Raw genomic sequence first — 17,394 nt, 5'->3', positions numbered from 1 at the left:
TGGCCTCAATACAGCATAGAGTTCATCACTGGATTAAGAAATTGATTATTGGATAGCAAAATGTGCTTAAAAGGCTTTTATTTTTACAAAGTATGTCACTTGAGGAGTTTATAATAGAACCTTTTTTAAGATAAGCTTGTTTTGTCTTTTAAATCTTTTAAGATAAGTTTTTTTCATCTTAAATTTGATATGTCTGTAGTTTTTGTTCGGTTTTAGTTATAGCTCTGAGTAACATGTTCTTACAGTAAATAGCCTCTTTTTGAGGCTGTGTAATTCAGTTAACAATTAATCAATTACTAAATTAGTTGATGATTATTTCCATAATCAATTAATCTGATTAATCCTTTCAGCCCTAAGCAGTTTGCTCAATATTGCAGAAGCAGAAAAACTACTTGAATGCAGTATTTAGAAGGCCATTACCATTTGCCATTCAGAATCTGCTCTCCTAGATTTAGCTATAGATTTTAGTGACCAAGACATTGACACTAATGCAGAGTGATGGGGGAGATTTTGATGGTGGAAAAGAAATATTCACAATAATATTGCATGTTGCATGTTTTTATAATATCATGCATCTGTGACTTACCTGGAGTGAACAGCAGCAAGTGTACCCTTGATGCAGAAGCTTGGAAAATTAGACAGATGAGCCACGTTAATGAGTGTCAAGTCTACCAGAAGGAAAAAAGGTTTACAGTGCTTCATGCAAAATCTGAACTGCTGGGTTATTCAATGTCGGTTTGCTCTTGGATGGTTGTTTGTTAAAGGCTTACTGTTTTGTAATGGCATCCACAGTCCAAATGAAAACACATGTATGCACATTTTGTAGATTTCATTTGAATAATTTAGTTGTACACAGAATCATAAGCTGCAATATTTATATCAATATTATAAATATTGATATTTATAATATCAATATTATAAATATTGATATATTATCAATATTTATAATATTGATAATATAATAAATCAATATTATTTAAAGCTGATAATATTGATCCCATTCATCACAAACATTATAAGGCTGCTTCATCACTGTTGAGGACTGGACAATCTTTCCATCCTGTAATAGTATGCTACAACGCATACCACCCAGGTCGCTCTATGGGCTCTGTGCCGTTAACACTATCATGCACAATCACTTTGAACAGTGATTGTGCATCAATCTTTTAGGGACATGTAAAGCAGAATGTCTTAACATTTTGCTTGTGTTGTCTATGGAGAAATGTGATCTGCTTTTATTGTTATTGATTTTGCAACATTTTTTTTAGTATTTCCGTGTTGATTATGTATTCACCTTTATCAGCAAAGAAAATGTCTTAGAGGTCTAGCTTTTATTTTGGTTGTCTCTCCTTCACCTTTCAGTGCTGCATGGTGATCGTGAGACTGTGAATCTCTTATTTTTAGATTTTTGCCTGATTTGTTAAGCTACAGAAATCAGAATGTGTATTAAAAACAAGTGTCAAGCAAACTTTAAACCAGTTCTTACAGTTATGAGACTTCTGCAAACTGGATTTCCCGTTGGCCCACAGTGTTATAACTGACGGTTACAGGTTCTTCACATTCTTGAACACCTTAGTCATAGCCGGCTTTTGACAAAAGTTCCTCCATACGTTCATTCATTTTGAGTTTTAAAATGCAAAGAAAATCAAGATGAACATTCCAAAGCCACATTGTGCACGAATGCAAGTTCCAATTATGTTTTAGAAACCTGTTTTCTGTGGAATATCTGTTGAAATGTAATCTTTTTCTGCTGAGGTCTCGTTGCTCTGTATAGAGCGACAGTATGGACACACAACTCAATATTTTCACACATCTATGTAAACATCTAAGTTTAAAACAGTCTTTATAGGGTTTGATTTTCTCTCATCCAGACTAGAATATTTTTTTTTTTAAAAAGTAACACGATACCAGAGTTTCATATCAGGCAATATATATGGTGATCATTTTCTTCCTTCACTTTAAGCAGTTTTGTGGCGCTGTGGTGAAACCTGACAGTGCTCTTGCCTATTTGGTTGCTCGGTAACCAAAGAAGCATTTTTTTTTTTTCTCCAAAGAGTTTTTGCGGCGCTAGTGGCTCGTATTTTTTCCACAGTAGGCAGACAGGAAGGAGGGTGGAAGACATGCGGCAAAGGTCGTCGGGACCGGGAGTCGAACCCGCGACGTCCGCGTCGAGGACTAAGGCCTCCAAACGTGGGGCGTGCTAACCCCCTGCGCCACCACAGCACGCCCCCCAAAGAAGCATTTTACCACAAGAAGTTTTACCACAGCGCAGCTTCGAGGCACTGTGGTAAAACCTGAAACTGCTGCTGCGTAAGTTAGTCATCAGGTTGTTGTTAGGTAACCAAAGAGCAAGTGAGTTGCTAGGTAACCAAAGAGTGAGAGAGTGAGTTAGTTGATGCCATCAACCTTGAGAGGTTGAAGAGCTAAAGCCTTTCTGCCTACGTCCCCCAGAATGTTGTGCGTTTCTGGCGGGAATTCAGTGATATTGATCACGTCTTTCGCTATATATATATATTGTTATTGATTTATTGCCCAGTCATATCTCTCATTGATATCCAAATAAATGTTTTCATTCCAGAAACCAGGTGCATCATATCAAAACTAAAATATTGAAGTTATTTTATTTTATATATTGTTAAACATTGATTTCTTTTCAAATGTATAGCTTTACATAAGACCAATATAAAAAGATGAATTTTTATTAAGATGTATGCCATTCAGTTTTGCTATTCAGCTCCTTTTGCATTATTCACTACATCGATGCATCGCGCCATGGAGTCAGTCAGCCCTGTGACTTTACTGAGGGTTAAGGAAGCCCTGCTTGCTTTAATAGCAGCTTTCAGCTCATCGTTGGGTCGGATGTCTGTCTTATTTACTGCCTTATCATCTCTATGACACAGGTGTCAAACTAGTTCATGATAACCGGTTTCCTGCAACGTCTAGATTTGTTTCTGTTTTAACAACCCCCCAAAATAAGTCATTGCTGAGTAAACATTTCAACTTTTAGATTCAGTAATGCTCAACAAGAAATGTATCTAAAAGTTGCAGAACACTGGATCACCAGGACTGGAGTTGGACTCCTGCTCTTTGGGGGTTTAAATCGCCAGTGAAGCACAAAAATACTGCGTTCATGTGTGTAATCTAAATTACTTTCACGTTTTGAAGTGAATTACTGAAATATATAGATTTCCTGGTGGTATTGTAATATGTTGGGATGTACCAGTATGACTATCTTTACATCTGCCTTCCTCAGGGATTAGAATATTCTTATTATTCAGTTCTTTTAGCTGTGTTGTATTAATGGAGTTTTAATATGGACTATTTGTTCTGTTGAGAGGTTGTACTTTCTCACTAGACTATTTGTAGCTGAAATAATATACCACAGATGCTACAAGTGACATTTATAAAATCCTTTAAATGGTATATTATCTAAGATATCTGAAGTTATTCAAAACCACTTTAGGTCCTTAAAGAAGTCACAAAAAAGAGTTGAGATAAAAAGACAAATGGTCCTCACTTTGTGCTTAACCAGAGCAGAGGCCTGTGAATCTTTGTTATAACGTTTGAAAAGCATTATTTGTGATTCCCACTCACATTAATATTTGTGTCCAGATAAAGAGAATAGTGTGTAAAAAATCACCAAGCATTTTCTAAATCATCACAGGTAAAAGAACCAGTTGAAGTCAAATTATAAAAAATATTACCTTTAGTAATATTATGTACTATGTCTATGCTATAGCAAGAGTTGTAATTTTGTTCAGATTTCGAAATGTAATTATTTCTCTGAATTGAATTGAATGCTCAAATGTATTGCCTATTTCATTCAAAGAGCCTTAAAATATACAGGCTGATGTATAATAATTAGAATTTTGAGGAAAGAGAGTAATTTAATACAAATTGGAAAAAGGCTGTAACATAACATAAAGTGGAAAAAATAAAGACGCATTGTACAAGTCCACTGTACACCAACATGGAAAAAAATCTTGGTAGTAGTTTTTTTAATCGTTGTAAACTTGAGTGTTTTCTATAATCTTACTGGTTACCAGTTAGTTGAAAGACCAGCTATTTGGGCTGCTGTTGTTGTGGATCATTTGGATGTGCTTTCATTCATGGTGTCAGTGACAGACGTCACCTTTGATACAGTTGGCTGTTTCCTGTTTGCCTGTTTGTTCTTTGTCTATATCAGTGGTAGCCACACCCATTCCCACAAATAACACCAGTGTCCCGCTTGGAGAGCAAACAGCTTCACCTGTGCTTCTGTATTAGAGCCTTTACATGCACAGACTGGACATGCTGTGATTAAAGAAAAAATGCATTTGATTTAGTCTTTGACCTCATTTGTACAATTACCAGTTACATTAATCTAGTTGGGTGGCTATGTTGACATTTTTTTGTTGATGTTTTTGGTTTCTGTATATAAAAAATAAAACCAAACCTGCCTGAAAGATGCTGTAAACTGCATCTTTTTACAGTTTACAGCAAATGTCCTCAAATGTGAATGCTTGGACAGGTCAAAGGTTCATCCTGCAGAGGGAAATCCTGCTCTCTGTCTGACCCTCAAAACGCTGTTCACTTTGTAACGCTGCTAGACTTTCAATTATATTCTTGTTCACATTTAGAAAAATCTCTTTTCAATCAATCAAACAAATTTTATTTGTACAACACATTTAAGTAACAAGGCATTTCGAAGTGCTTTATATCATAAAAACACAAAAAACACAAAGTAATGCAACATAGAATCACCAATTGAAACATTACATTTAGTCAGGCGCCATCGTTAAATTCTTAATCGATTATGCTTCAAAGGCAACTTGAACCAGGAGGGTTTTTAGTCTAGATTTAAAGGCACTCAGCGTTTCAGCAGTTTTGCAGTTTTCTGGAAGTTTGTTCCAGATTTGTGGTGCATAGAAGCTGAATGCTGCTTACCCATTTTTGGTTCTGTTTCTGGGGATGCAGAGCAGAACCAGAAAACCTGAGCGGTTGATACAACAGCAGATATTTTATCTTTTGTGGTGCTAAACCGTTCAGTGATTTATAAACTGATAACGTATCTTAAAGTTTACTCTCTGAACTACAGGGAGCCAGTGTAGGGATTTTGAGCTGAGGTGATGTGAGCTATCTTCCTGGTTTTAGCCAGGATGCGAGCAGCAGCATTCTGTATCAGCTGCTGTTTGATTGATCTGTGAAGACACTGTTGCAGTAATCAAAGCGACTGGAGATAAACGCATGGATAAGTTTCTCTGGATCTCACTGATTCATTAGTCCTCTAATCCTAGAAATGTTCTTCAGGTGATAGAAGGCCGACTTTGTAACTGTCTTTATGTGGCTCTGAATGTTTAGGTCAGAGTCCATCACTACACCCAGATATCAGGCTTGGTCGCTAGTTTTTAACTGTGAAGAGATTTTTTTTAGTATTTAGAAACTTGATTTTTACTAATATGGAATTTATCAGTGTCTGATGCTGAGTAGAAATCAGGTCAGACGACATTCCAAGCAAATATGTGGCTTTGTAATTAAAAAAAATAGAATGAGAAAAAATGAATAGCATGTTGTAATGTCAGAGCTGCTCTCTGTAAGACCTGTCAGAACTCATTGCTATTTCTCACAGAGGACTCATTATTTATCCTGCAGCACTGCCAACTGCATCGAAGCACGGCTAAGTTATATTGTACATCTGAACAAACAAATATAATGGGGGAGAAATACAGCTAAGATATTAAAGTACCCCCATTTTACCAACATGATGAAGCCAAAATGGCTGAACTCACAGGGTCCGAGTGAGTAAGAAGCAGTGGTGATTCAGAGTTGAGTCATGTGGAAGAACCTTCACAGTCGTGTGATTGCATAAGAATTATGTTAAGCACGGATATTTCTCATCATTTGAAGTGTTTCAAACATCGCTGCAAGTTTCTGGTAAGCTAGTGGCTCATATGGGATTATATCAGCGATGAGTTTCTTTTTTTATTCTATTCTTTCGACATCACTGTTATAGAGAAAATCTTTAGGCAACAGCCTGCAGAACAAAGTGACAAAGCTTTCGTTGTGGTTGTTTGATCTGCAACCCTGAGGTTTTCGTTGTGAATCTGTGTTTTTCAGCACAGACTTTATTTTGTGAGATAAGTTTGGATGCTTATTGTTTATTGCTGAAGCTAATTTTCCTTTTTTTTCTCTCTTTAGACATTTTAACTTGCGGCTAAAGAGAGATACAAAGCTCTTTTCTCCAGATCTCGTCATTGAGGTGTCAGGACAAGAGGAACCCATCGACACGTCACACATTTATAGTGGAGAAATCTTCGGTAAGGCCGCGCTTTCCTCACATCATTTCCTGTTTACAGTTTCTCCATTGTCTGTCTGTCTTTTTTAAATGATTTATTGTAAATAACTCCACAAGTCTTACTGATTGTCAAAATCAAATAGGGCTCTTAACCTATCAGTACAATTATTTTTAAAACATTTCCCTTTTTTTTGTTCCTTTTTCACCCAATAAAAACAATGGAGGAAAAAAACAGTTAAAAAATGGTTTCGGGTGACCGATGCTGTTAGAGAACTCACTGAGGGCAAAAAGGAAATGAGCAAGTTGGGTTCAACCTGGCTGGGTTTTTTCTGGGTCTGGTTTGGATTCCTGGAAATCTTTTACTTTGAGATTTACTTTTGAGATGAGTGAAAAATATCAACATTGCATCTTGCAATTCTTTACCCTGAAATAAACATCTTGATGTAGCGATAGAAAACCAACCATGTGCCGTGGTGGCGGAGGGGTTAGCGCGACCCACATTCAGAGGCAACATGGCCTCGACGTGGCTGTCGCGGGTTCGATTCCCGGACCCGACGACTTTTACCGCATGTCGTCCCCTTTCCCCCTTTCCTGTCAGTCTACTTTGAAAAAGGGACACTAGAGCCCACAAAAAGACCCCTTGCGGGGCGATAAAAAAAAAAAAGAAAACCAACCATTATCCAACCCAACACCACCAGAGTGTGGATTTGTTTGAACAAAGCTTTTTTCATGACGTTCAGAGCGTTCAGCCTGGACTCTGCCAGCCAGGGTTGATCAAGCAATTAAAACCAGGCTTTTGAGCAACGTGGGTAATCCCTGTTGCTATCCAATCAGAATAAGTGAGTATAAAGGCGTCTTCACAATAGTATCTCTTTTAGCTAAACCGTTCTGCTAAACAACATGTCTACATATTCTTCATTCCCACTCCTCTTCATTCGGCTCTTTAATATTTGTACTCTTGCTTTTCTCCTTCTGTCCTTCTCTTCTTCTTCTTGTCTTTTGTATTCCTTCCATCCTTTCCTAGTACCCTTCTCTGCTTTCTTGTGACCGTTTTCATTTCCTTTCACACGTATTTAGTTCGATCATACCTTATGCTCCTTCATTTTCTTTCTCCTTTTTTCTTTCATTCACTGTGCATTTCCTCCTGACTGTCATTGTGTCCTTCCTTTCTTTAGTTGTGTTTTTACTTCCTTACTTTCTGTTTTGTGTGTTTTAAAATCAGCATAAAGGAAATAAAAGTCTTAGAAGTCAGGAATTTATTCATGAAAATTAGGAACCCTGGCTTAAAGAGATTAAATAACTTTGTAAAATAAGAGCAGTTGCATACTTTTAACATTTTGACATTTGAGCATTCAGCATTGAATTTGATGTTTATTAAGAATTATTGGAAATAAAAGAGAATAAACTGAGGAACCCTCGTGACCGTACGTTTTTAAGGAACCAAGAGTAGCTTTATGTGGTTTTATAAAAACAAAACCTACAACCCAATGTGGAAAGTCAGTAAAACACTATTTTGAGAGACAAGTGTAATGCTTTGTTTTCTCTATACTAAGACACAATTTTAACTTCATAGTAAAATCTATGAGGGCATTTTAAATCAAGAGGAAAGCAATTCCCTTTGGAGATAAAAAGGTTGTGTGATGTTACAAAGTCAAGGTCTCTGCCTCATTTATCATATTTTCATACTACAGATTAGTCTGCGTCATCTGAGTTGTATTTTACCAGATAAATATATATAAATACACCCGAGTGAGTATTGTAAATCTAGTTTTCTTCCACCCCACCCCCAACATATTTTAATTTCCTTTCCTCTTCTTCCTGCTGCACGTCTCCTCGTAAGTTCACATAAACATCAGGAAAGGGGCTTTTATTGTCTTAAACAAAAGGTGAAATGGGAAGTTTATGCCATTATGTTTTTGTGCCTGGGAACGTCGTCTGGGGGCATCTTATAACTGAGATTATCTGTTTAGCAGGACGTGATCTAGATTTTTTTGCTGCTCTTTTCTTTGTTTGGCAGGTGAACAGGGGACTCTGACTCACGGCTCGGTGGTTGACGGACGATTTGAAGGATTTATTAAAACCCACCAAGGAACGTTTTATGTCGAACCCTCAGAGAGGTATCTGGAGCACAGCAATGTGCCGTTCCACTCCGTCATCTATCATGAAGATGATATTCGTAAGTACTGATTAAAACCAAGGTTACGGAATGAAGTAAAAATATTTGCTAACACTTTATTTGAAGGGGTGTGCATAAGACTGGCATGAGACTATCAAAAACATGGCGCAACACATGTTATGAACTTAAAGGAGTCTTCATGAATGGTTACGACATGTTGTCACAAAGTGTCATTCGATAAATAATGACACTTTTAATGCACAGTTGGACTAAAAGTTGCATTAAAAGTTTATTAAAAGTGTCAACTTTTCATTATTTGGTCAATAATGACCCTTTTAAATCAAAGTTCTATTAAAATTTGCTTTAAAACTCCCTTAGAACTGTCATTAATTACCGAATGACACAGTTAAAGTGTTACCAAATATTCGATGTATACAGGTACATCTCAAAAAATTTGAATATTATGGATAAAGTCCAACTTCTTTTTAGTCTTTATAATTTCAGAAAGTGAAACTCATAATAGACTGTAGGTTCATAACACATAGAGTGAAATATGTCACGCCTTTAATTCTTAGTAGTTCTGATGATTATGGTGTACAGATATTGTAATTCTGTGTCTCAGATTTAAATATGGTTAAAAAGTGGAAATACTGGAAACTTTTGATAATCAGCTAATTGCTTAAGAAGCTGGGCGTTCATATAGTGGTGTATCCAAGCATATTCGCAGAAAGTTGTGTGGTAGGAAAAGCTTCCTACCACACAGCAGCAGCAGGGAGAACCACGACCTTGAGAGGATTGTCAGAAAATATTCATTCAAATATTTGGAGGAGCTTCAATATGACTGGATTGAGGTTGAAATCAGAACATCAAGAGCCACGTTGCACTGACAAACGTTGCATTCCTCGTGTCAAGCTCCTCCTAAACCAGAGACTGGACTGCTGATCAGTGGTTCAAAATCCTCTTTTCTAAACAAATTGCTCATTTCATTTGGAAATCAGTGGTTTCAACGTCTGGAGGAAGAGTTGAGAGGCACAGAATCCATGTTGCTTGAAGCCCAGAGTGAATGTATGACAGTCAGTGATGGTTTTAGGAGCCAAGTCATCTACTAGTGTTGGTCCACTGTTTTTCCACTAATACAGGCGTTTACCACAACATTTTATAGCACGTGGAGATGCTGATTTTATTTTCTGAAACACTGAATTTAGACGTTTATTATCTGCAAACCATAATCATTATCGATTTCAATATTCTAGTTTTTTAGATGTACTTTGTTGAGGTATGAGCTAATTTTAACTGTATGTTTTTTATTCTTCTAGAACCAAATGTGGTTTTAAATCCTGATGAAATGTTCCTTAAATGTTTGTGTGTGTCACTAGTACTATGAAGTATTGCTATGCTAAAGCAATTTGTGTCAAATTTGACAAATTGTCAAATTGGAATTTGACTAATTTGTCAAATTCCAATTTGATAAATAGCAAGTTGGATTTTGCTGTTTGTCTGGATTAGTTTGGAAAAGAAATTTCACATTATAAACAATTTCTGCCTTCAGACTGTAATTCTTCAAATTTTGTACAAACCTGACATTTTGAAGAACACGTTGTGTAAGCAGAGTACTTTTTGAATAATTTTACCTAAAAGATGTCACCATGGTGTCACATTTTGGTTAACAAACCTCTAATTACACACATATCTAGATTAATTTGACCTTTTTTAGTTAAAAAAAATCTTTCTTGTAAGTCACAGCTGGGCATATCTAGCTTTTTCATATCTTTGTATTTCAAATGTTTTATCTTAATTAAGATTTATTAAGATTATTTTAGCAGCTTTCTATTCACTTCACAATGCTCCCAGTACATTTACTGTAAACTTGTAGATAGTGAAAGGACATTTGATGTGAGAAATATAGAAAATCCATCATTTAATGTATTTCTTTGTACTTCTGCCCACAAGTCAAAGGCCTTTTGATCAGCAGTTGTACAAGACCTCTTTCATAAGAACAAAGACATCTTTTTCCGACAAAACACCAAAAAAACACATTGTCAGAGCTTGAATCTGTCCCTGCAGTGTGTGTCAGTTTCACCGGTTTAGTCAGCTGCTAGAGAATAATGGAGGGGAATGTTTTCATTTTGATGTAAAGGTCAGCATAGTTTCACATCTCACTGCTGCTTTACAGCCATATTGCTTTTAAAATAACCTTTATGTGAGGCTTTGTGATTTTATTCATGTTCAGTTACTTATACCCTGATTAAATAGCACTTTATGTAAGATTTACTGGAAAATGTAATTATAATTGGTGGTAGCTTTCTAAGTAGTGCAACTGCAAAGGAAATGATTTCCTTTACATTTTTTCTGTATTCAGCTTTTGTATATGTACATAAATGAACAGAGAAGAAAATCTTGTTTGAGATGTATTAGTGATGATATCTGGCTTTCTTTGCTCTGCTTTTCGCTGATATTAGAGTTAGAAAAATTAGTTAATTGGTGAGTTTGATTTGTTCAAGTAATGCATCACATTCTGAGGTCTTAACAAGGTCACATTTTCAAAACCACAAATATTTTCCATCATAGCAATCAGAGTTTTCTCCAGTTTTATAAAACATGAACTTGAGGCCAACGTATTCCTTTTGGCACCTGTTGCTGCTCACTGTCAATCAGCCGCTACGTTTTTCGACAAAATCAGCTGCTTGCACATTATTTTTGCTCCGAGAAACACAAACAGTCATGGATTGGAAACTGAAGGAGAACCAAGATGAGTCGACTTCAGAGTGAACAGATAAAAACGGTTAGCTGACTGCAGGCCAGCAGCCTAATATCAACTTCTTGGTACTCAGGGTAGCTCATTTAGTTTATTTAGATCACAATAAGTGTCATCCAAACTTACTTTACATGTGCAACCTCCTACATCTGAACAAGAAAAGCTTCAGCTGAGTTCCAGTCAGACAGAAAGATACAATAAATCTTAAGCACGTCAGAAATACCAGCACATCTTTCTGCTTTAGTGCATTTTTAAAGATTAAAAAACAATGAATAAGATACCTTTTAATAACACTTTAAAGGTCAGTTGTTACATTTTAGCAGCAATAGCAAAATGTTTTGCTTTTCCCTTTTAAATACAAGCATTAGTGTCATTTTGTAAATTTTTCATTAACATTTTGGTGCCAATGCTGTTGTGAAACTTTGACTCTAATAATCATGGTGCATCATGTCACTTACACTAAAGCTTTTATTAAATCCAGCTGCTCCATTCTTCCACTAATCAGCTCTCGTATCAAAACGGATACATCATGTTCCTTAAGCATTTCAAAGTCATTCCCGTATCTCCACTCTGTCTGCCAGATTATCCTCATAAGTACGGCTCAGAGGGAGGCTGTGCTGACCACTCTGTGTTTGAAAGGATGAAGAAGTACCAGGCGTCTGCAGTCGAAGAGCCGAGCAATGTAAGTGCCAACATCACAACAAACCTGGCCTAAAAGCACAGCTGGACAAGGATGGTGGACGAGTGAACTTTGTTTAATCTGTTTTTTCATTGGAGTTTCTTTTGCGTTTCAGAGCAGAAACTGTTCCTTATCTTTGATTTTTTTTTCTCTCTCTCTCTAGACATGGATTGTGTTATTTAACAGAATAAAACAATCAGAACTGACCTGATATGTTTGTTTTGTGTTTTTCACAGGATGTAAGCAGGGTGACAGAAGACGATGACGCTTATGGTCCAGTTATTCTGAGGAAAAAGAGGGCAGCTGGGAAGGACAAAAACACCTGCCAGCTCTACATCCAGACTGACCACTTCTTCCATGCTTACTACGGCTCCAGGGAGGCCGTCATCGCCCAGGTAGCCGCACACAGAAACAGCATCTTAATATCATGTTTGTAAAAGCATGTTATTATAAATTAATTGAATTCTGTTGATTTTATTTATATAGCAGTGACTCTCAATTCCAAAAAAACTTTTCAAGACAAACAGATCCAATTTATATACAGAAATAAATTCAATTCATTCCAGTCACAGAAACAGATTGGTGTCGGTTCTAGCATGGCTCGAAGTGACCCAGTGCCACATTTGGTCCTCATAGACGCCATGGATGAGGGGCTAATGAGTCGAGAGCTAACATTAGCCCCACATGGACTTGCAACAAAAACATTGCAGAACTTCTGGCGTCTGCAAGTATACTGGTGCTGTGAGAAACTGGATGAACTGAGGATTCACACATCACAACACATCCCAAAAAATATTAGGAAGTGGATTAAAAGTCTTGTACAAAATATAGCGTGTTCTTGACCTACAAGAACATAAAAATCTTTTAAAAGCCTAGTTGGAAAATCTGGTGAGTTATAGTACTAACTGGTAGCTTTAAGCTGAGTAAACTCAGAGATTTGGGTTTTTCTGTCAACATGCAAACGGTATTTTATTTCTCAAAATCCCCCTTCCCCTCTCCTGAATTTCCACTTCACTATTCCACTGTTTCAGGTTCATGTTATGCAAATAAAAACCTGGTCTTCCCCTTTGCAGTGAAATGATGTAACATGGATTAATTAAAGGCTTTTTATTAGCTTCTGTTTTTGCTTTTACTGCTTATCTAATTAATTACATTTTCTATAGATCTCCAGCCATGTGAAGGCTATTGACTCCATTTACCAGGACACAGACTTCTTGGGCATCCGAAACATCAACTTCATGGTTAAAAGGATCAGGGTGAGTTGAAGCTTTGGTAGAGTTGGTTTAAAATAAACTGAGCTGAGAACAGATGAAGCAGATAGTATTTCAGGAGCCTGTAGTACAATGAAGCTTTCTCTTCTGAATTTTCAATTTCTAATTGTTGACCTCGTCTAGATCAATACCACAGCCGATACCAAGGAAACCACTAATCCATTTCGCTTTCCTAATATTGGCGTGGAAAAATTTCTGGAGCTGAACTCTGAGCAGAACCACGACGACTACTGCCTGGCCTACCTCTTCACCGACAGGGACTTTGATGACGGCGTGCTCGGGTTGGCTTGGGTCGGCGCTCCTTCAGGTCCGTATCACAGCCAGAAGCTGTTTCTTGTTTTTTCTCCAGTGAAGTTTATAAACATTTTTCTCTTCATAAGTGTTATGTGCTGCTTTTACATGTTTATCTGCTCCACTTTGGTTAGAAACAGTTTCATCCTGCGTACTGTGGTTTTTCACAGAACATGTGGATGCCTAAGATGCTTAAGGTTCTTTCTGCTTTGACCAGTCACGATATCTGACGATGTATGTCAAATAATTATCCGTCAACATCAATATTTGTGGCCGACAGATCATTTTTATTTATTTATTTTTTCCTCATACTTTTCCACAAAAATAACTTCTTTTCTTCACACGGCCCTGTGCGTTTGTGTGGTTTAGCCGTAGTAATCCACTATAATTTGAAATTATCTTTTTCAGAACGATTATGGTGGATGTAGCATTTACCTCACTGACAGATTAGTTGTGTTATTTTGGGTAAATTTGTGTAGTATCTAGTTACATTTACTCAGTTACATTCACTTTATTAACTTTTTTGAAGGAATGTACATTTAGGAGTATTTTTACTACGCTGTATTCTTTACTTTTACTTGAGTAATTTCATTATGAAGTATCGCTACTCATTATTCAATAAAGTTACACTTTCTGAAATTTTATATTTAAAGAAATTGATTAGGAAACATTTTGTGTACTTGATTTACTCATGTCCTAATTATTCTAGTTATATGAATTATTTTTATATTGGTCTTTATTTAAATAATATATAAATATTTATGAATAAAGGATTTAAAGGAAACCAATAGTCATTTCTAAAATGTGCCTTTTTCTGTTTCATCTCTTTGCATGTCACATTTTGATTACTCAGGCTTTTTTTGTTTTTAAATATATAGTATAAAATATATTTTTTGTACATTTTATACATTTTTTGGTCATATTTAAGTTGCCAGCTTTGCCTTTTCAGTCTTTCCTTATCTATTTTTGTTGCATAATAAATAAAAAGAAACTAAAAAAGTAATTTTTGATATTTGGAGAAACATTAGTCAATGGATTAATATTAATGGTAATAAAGCCATCAATTCCAGCCCTGAAATCAAATAATTTCTGAATAAGTGTCCGAGCCATAGCACATGTTATAGTAAAATTGGAAGAGCCTCTTTGATATTTGAAGTATTTATAAAACTGAGACCGATCTTAAATATAAAAGATGAACATTTACAGCACTGTTTTAAACAGCTGCTTAAGAGGCTGTTAAAGCAAATGCTCTGGATTATTGAAATACTCCAGGTAGCGTCTATTTTTCTTCTCTTTCCAACTAAAAACAGGCTTTGCATGCACAGTGATCAAAGAACATGAAAACCCACAGGCAAAGTTCAGATCTGTTCAGTAGATTCTGCTGTCTTTTTAATAAACTTTACCTCAAATGTCAAAGCAGAATTATATTTGGAACATCAGAGGGAAAGAAAAAAAGTGTTGCTTTTCATGTCAAAGCACATATAAACCATAAACGTTGGCTAGTACATGCAGTACAATTACAGTTTATGATGAGGAGGGAATAACAATTTTCACTCAGCGGTATTTTTATGTAAGAGCAGTTTCTTGTCCTCTGAAAGGAATTTTTAAATCTTTTTCTCTTATTCTACATCTGATCCATAAGCATCTATTTAAAAATGTTAAACAGTTATTGAATAAAATACCTTAAGAGGCATGAAAATGCACATAATTATAGTTCCCTAACAGGTTAGGCAATCACAATCTTACACATTGCTTGCATATTTCTAGGTGTCTATACAGTTTGGCATAACCTTTGGCACACACACGTCCTTCATGTCATAGATAATGCAGGAAGAGTTTCATTTTAAGAAGTTTCATAGTCAAGATTCACCTCAAAGTTCTCTAATCTTCTCCCAAATACTCTCTCCTTTATAATTGCAGCCATTCACAGAGAAAGCTAATGATAGTTCAAAGGCTTATCTGCCATTTTCTGCTCTGTAGAGTGAAACCCGCGTTCAGGAGTTTCTGATCATAAGAGCAGAAAAGAAACTCAGACAGAGCGACTGGCAGAAGGGGAGTCATCTCATCTCTGAGATTTTTTGCAGGCACTTCTGCAAAATGGTAGTTTTGTTTAGATAGACCCAGCAATTATCTGTGCAAACCATATGTTTTCAGTCTTCACTGGGTGCGGTTGCTTTTTCTTTTACATAGTCCTGTCAGATTTAGTCATTTTTGACTTTATCAATAAACTATTAGCTGTTTTTTATGTTACTAAGCTGATAAAAAGACATTTAATCAAATTCTTCTGGAACATTGCTCACATTGATGTTATCTTACAGCCCTGTACTGTTTTTGTTTTTTGTTTTTTATTGCCACTCAACAGGAAGCTCTGGAGGCATTTGTGAAAAAAGCAAGCACTACTCTGATGGGAAGATGAAATCTCTCAACACTGGTATCATCACTGTGCAGAACTATGCTTCACATGTCCCTCCTAAAGTGTCACACATCACCTTCGCACATGAAGTTGGACACAACTTTGGCTCTCCCGTAAGCTAGTCGAAACACTACGGCTCACTCAAAGCTCCTCTATGCGTCCCGCAGGTAATTTAAGTGCTTACTGTTTTACAGCATGACTCTGGGAATGAGTGCACCCCTGGAGAATCCAAGGAGAAGATTAAGAAGGAGTCGGGAAACTTCATCATGTACGCCAGAGCCACATCTGGGGACAAACTAAACAATAACAGGTTCTCCATCTGCAGTATTCGGAATATAAGTGCAGTTCTGTTGAAGAAGAAAGATTCCTGCTTTGTTGGTAAATTTCTATTTTTAACCATGTTGAAAATCTTTTTGTGTGTTTGAGGTAGATTCTGTTTTAATCATGTATCTCTGCTCAGAGTCTGGTCAGCCTATCTGTGGTAATGGACTGGTGGAAGAGGGAGAGCAGTGCGACTGCGGCTACCGCAATGACTGTAAGGACGAGTGCTGCTATAATGCCGACGAAGAGGTGGGAAAAAAGTGCAAACTTAAATCTGGAAAAATCTGCAGGTATGTTTTTCTTAGAGTACAATATCAAACAACAACATTGTCATGGCCTAACTTTTTCCACTTCTGATTGCATGTGTGTAATATTTCCGCCCCCCCAGTCCAAGCCAAGGCCCGTGTTGTACAACCGAATGTGCTTTTAAGGGTTCCAGTGAGAGCTGCAGAACGGAATCTGAATGTGCTAAAACAGGCTTTTGCAACGGACGCACGGCGGTGTGTCCAACCTCAGAGCCAAAGGAAAACAAAACCACCTGCCATGAGGAAACACAAGTTTGCATCAATGGGGTACACAATTAATTTCTAATGTACTTCTCTGTGTAGTATAAGTAGTACTTGATGTAAAAAAAGAAAACTGACAATGTGTTTGAAATATAGACACTTCTAAAATGAGTTTGAAAGCAGAACATGTCAATCAGTGATATTACTACATTGCATTTTTTTACACTTATTTTACATTTAAACTGCTTAATTGCTCATATTTTTAACTCGTTTGGCAAAAGTAAAACTAAGGAAAACCCATTTCAAGCAGCAAATGCAGAAGCACATGTTAATTTGTCAACTTTCTGACCAAATCATTCTTCATCTCTAACCTTTAAATGCACATAAACACCGACAGTGACCTGACACGCATATGTTAAGATTAATAAAGGTGCTTCCAAAAGAAACTAAATGACTACAAATAAAAATAGGAGCAACACTCTTTGTATTCTGTTCATTCATTATTTTTATTTTTCTTACCTTTTTGTGTATTAGATCTGCTCTGGTTCTATTTGTATGAAGTACGATCTGGAAGTGTGCACCTGCGCCAGCAAAGACGACAAGAACGAAGCAGCTGAGCTCTGCCATGTTTGCTGCCAGGAAAAAAGTGAGTAGATCTGCTGCCTCTATATTACATCTAACATGTACAATTTCGGTAATAATACTCAGTCGGACGTATTTGTTGTATCACAACCTGAAAATGAACTAGCTATTCAGTGCTATTCTAAT

General features: G+C 36.6%; 1 protein-coding gene across 2 annotated transcripts in view; it reads left to right on the top strand.

Annotated features, from left to right (window-relative positions):
• The window catches only part of adam10a (ADAM metallopeptidase domain 10a), a 28,319-nt gene that overhangs the window by 7,543 nt on the left and 3,382 nt on the right, over positions 1 to 17,394 (top strand). Inside the window, exons 3-13 of one of the 2 annotated variants that reach the window (XM_032560541.1) lie at positions 6,178 to 6,296; positions 8,292 to 8,450; positions 11,727 to 11,827; positions 12,061 to 12,219; positions 12,988 to 13,080; positions 13,219 to 13,402; positions 15,749 to 15,912; positions 15,994 to 16,177; positions 16,260 to 16,410; positions 16,509 to 16,692; positions 17,161 to 17,272. In XM_032560541.1, coding sequence (XP_032416432.1) covers positions 6,178 to 6,296; positions 8,292 to 8,450; positions 11,727 to 11,827; positions 12,061 to 12,219; positions 12,988 to 13,080; positions 13,219 to 13,402; positions 15,749 to 15,912; positions 15,994 to 16,177; positions 16,260 to 16,410; positions 16,509 to 16,692; positions 17,161 to 17,272 — 1,610 coding nt within the window. Of the gene's footprint in view, positions 1 to 6,177; positions 6,297 to 8,291; positions 8,451 to 11,726; positions 11,828 to 12,060; positions 12,220 to 12,987; positions 13,081 to 13,218; positions 13,403 to 15,748; positions 15,913 to 15,993; positions 16,178 to 16,259; positions 16,411 to 16,508; positions 16,693 to 17,160; positions 17,277 to 17,394 lie in introns of both variants that reach the window. The other variant, XM_032560542.1, reaches the window with a different exon arrangement.

The sequence above is a fragment of the Xiphophorus hellerii genome, chromosome 4 (genome assembly GCF_003331165.1).
Source record: "Xiphophorus hellerii strain 12219 chromosome 4, Xiphophorus_hellerii-4.1, whole genome shotgun sequence".
Lineage (NCBI taxonomy): Eukaryota > Metazoa > Chordata > Actinopteri > Cyprinodontiformes > Poeciliidae > Xiphophorus > Xiphophorus hellerii.
The sequence above is the reverse complement of the archived record's forward strand: the minus strand, read 5'-3'. Positions and strand labels throughout refer to the sequence as shown.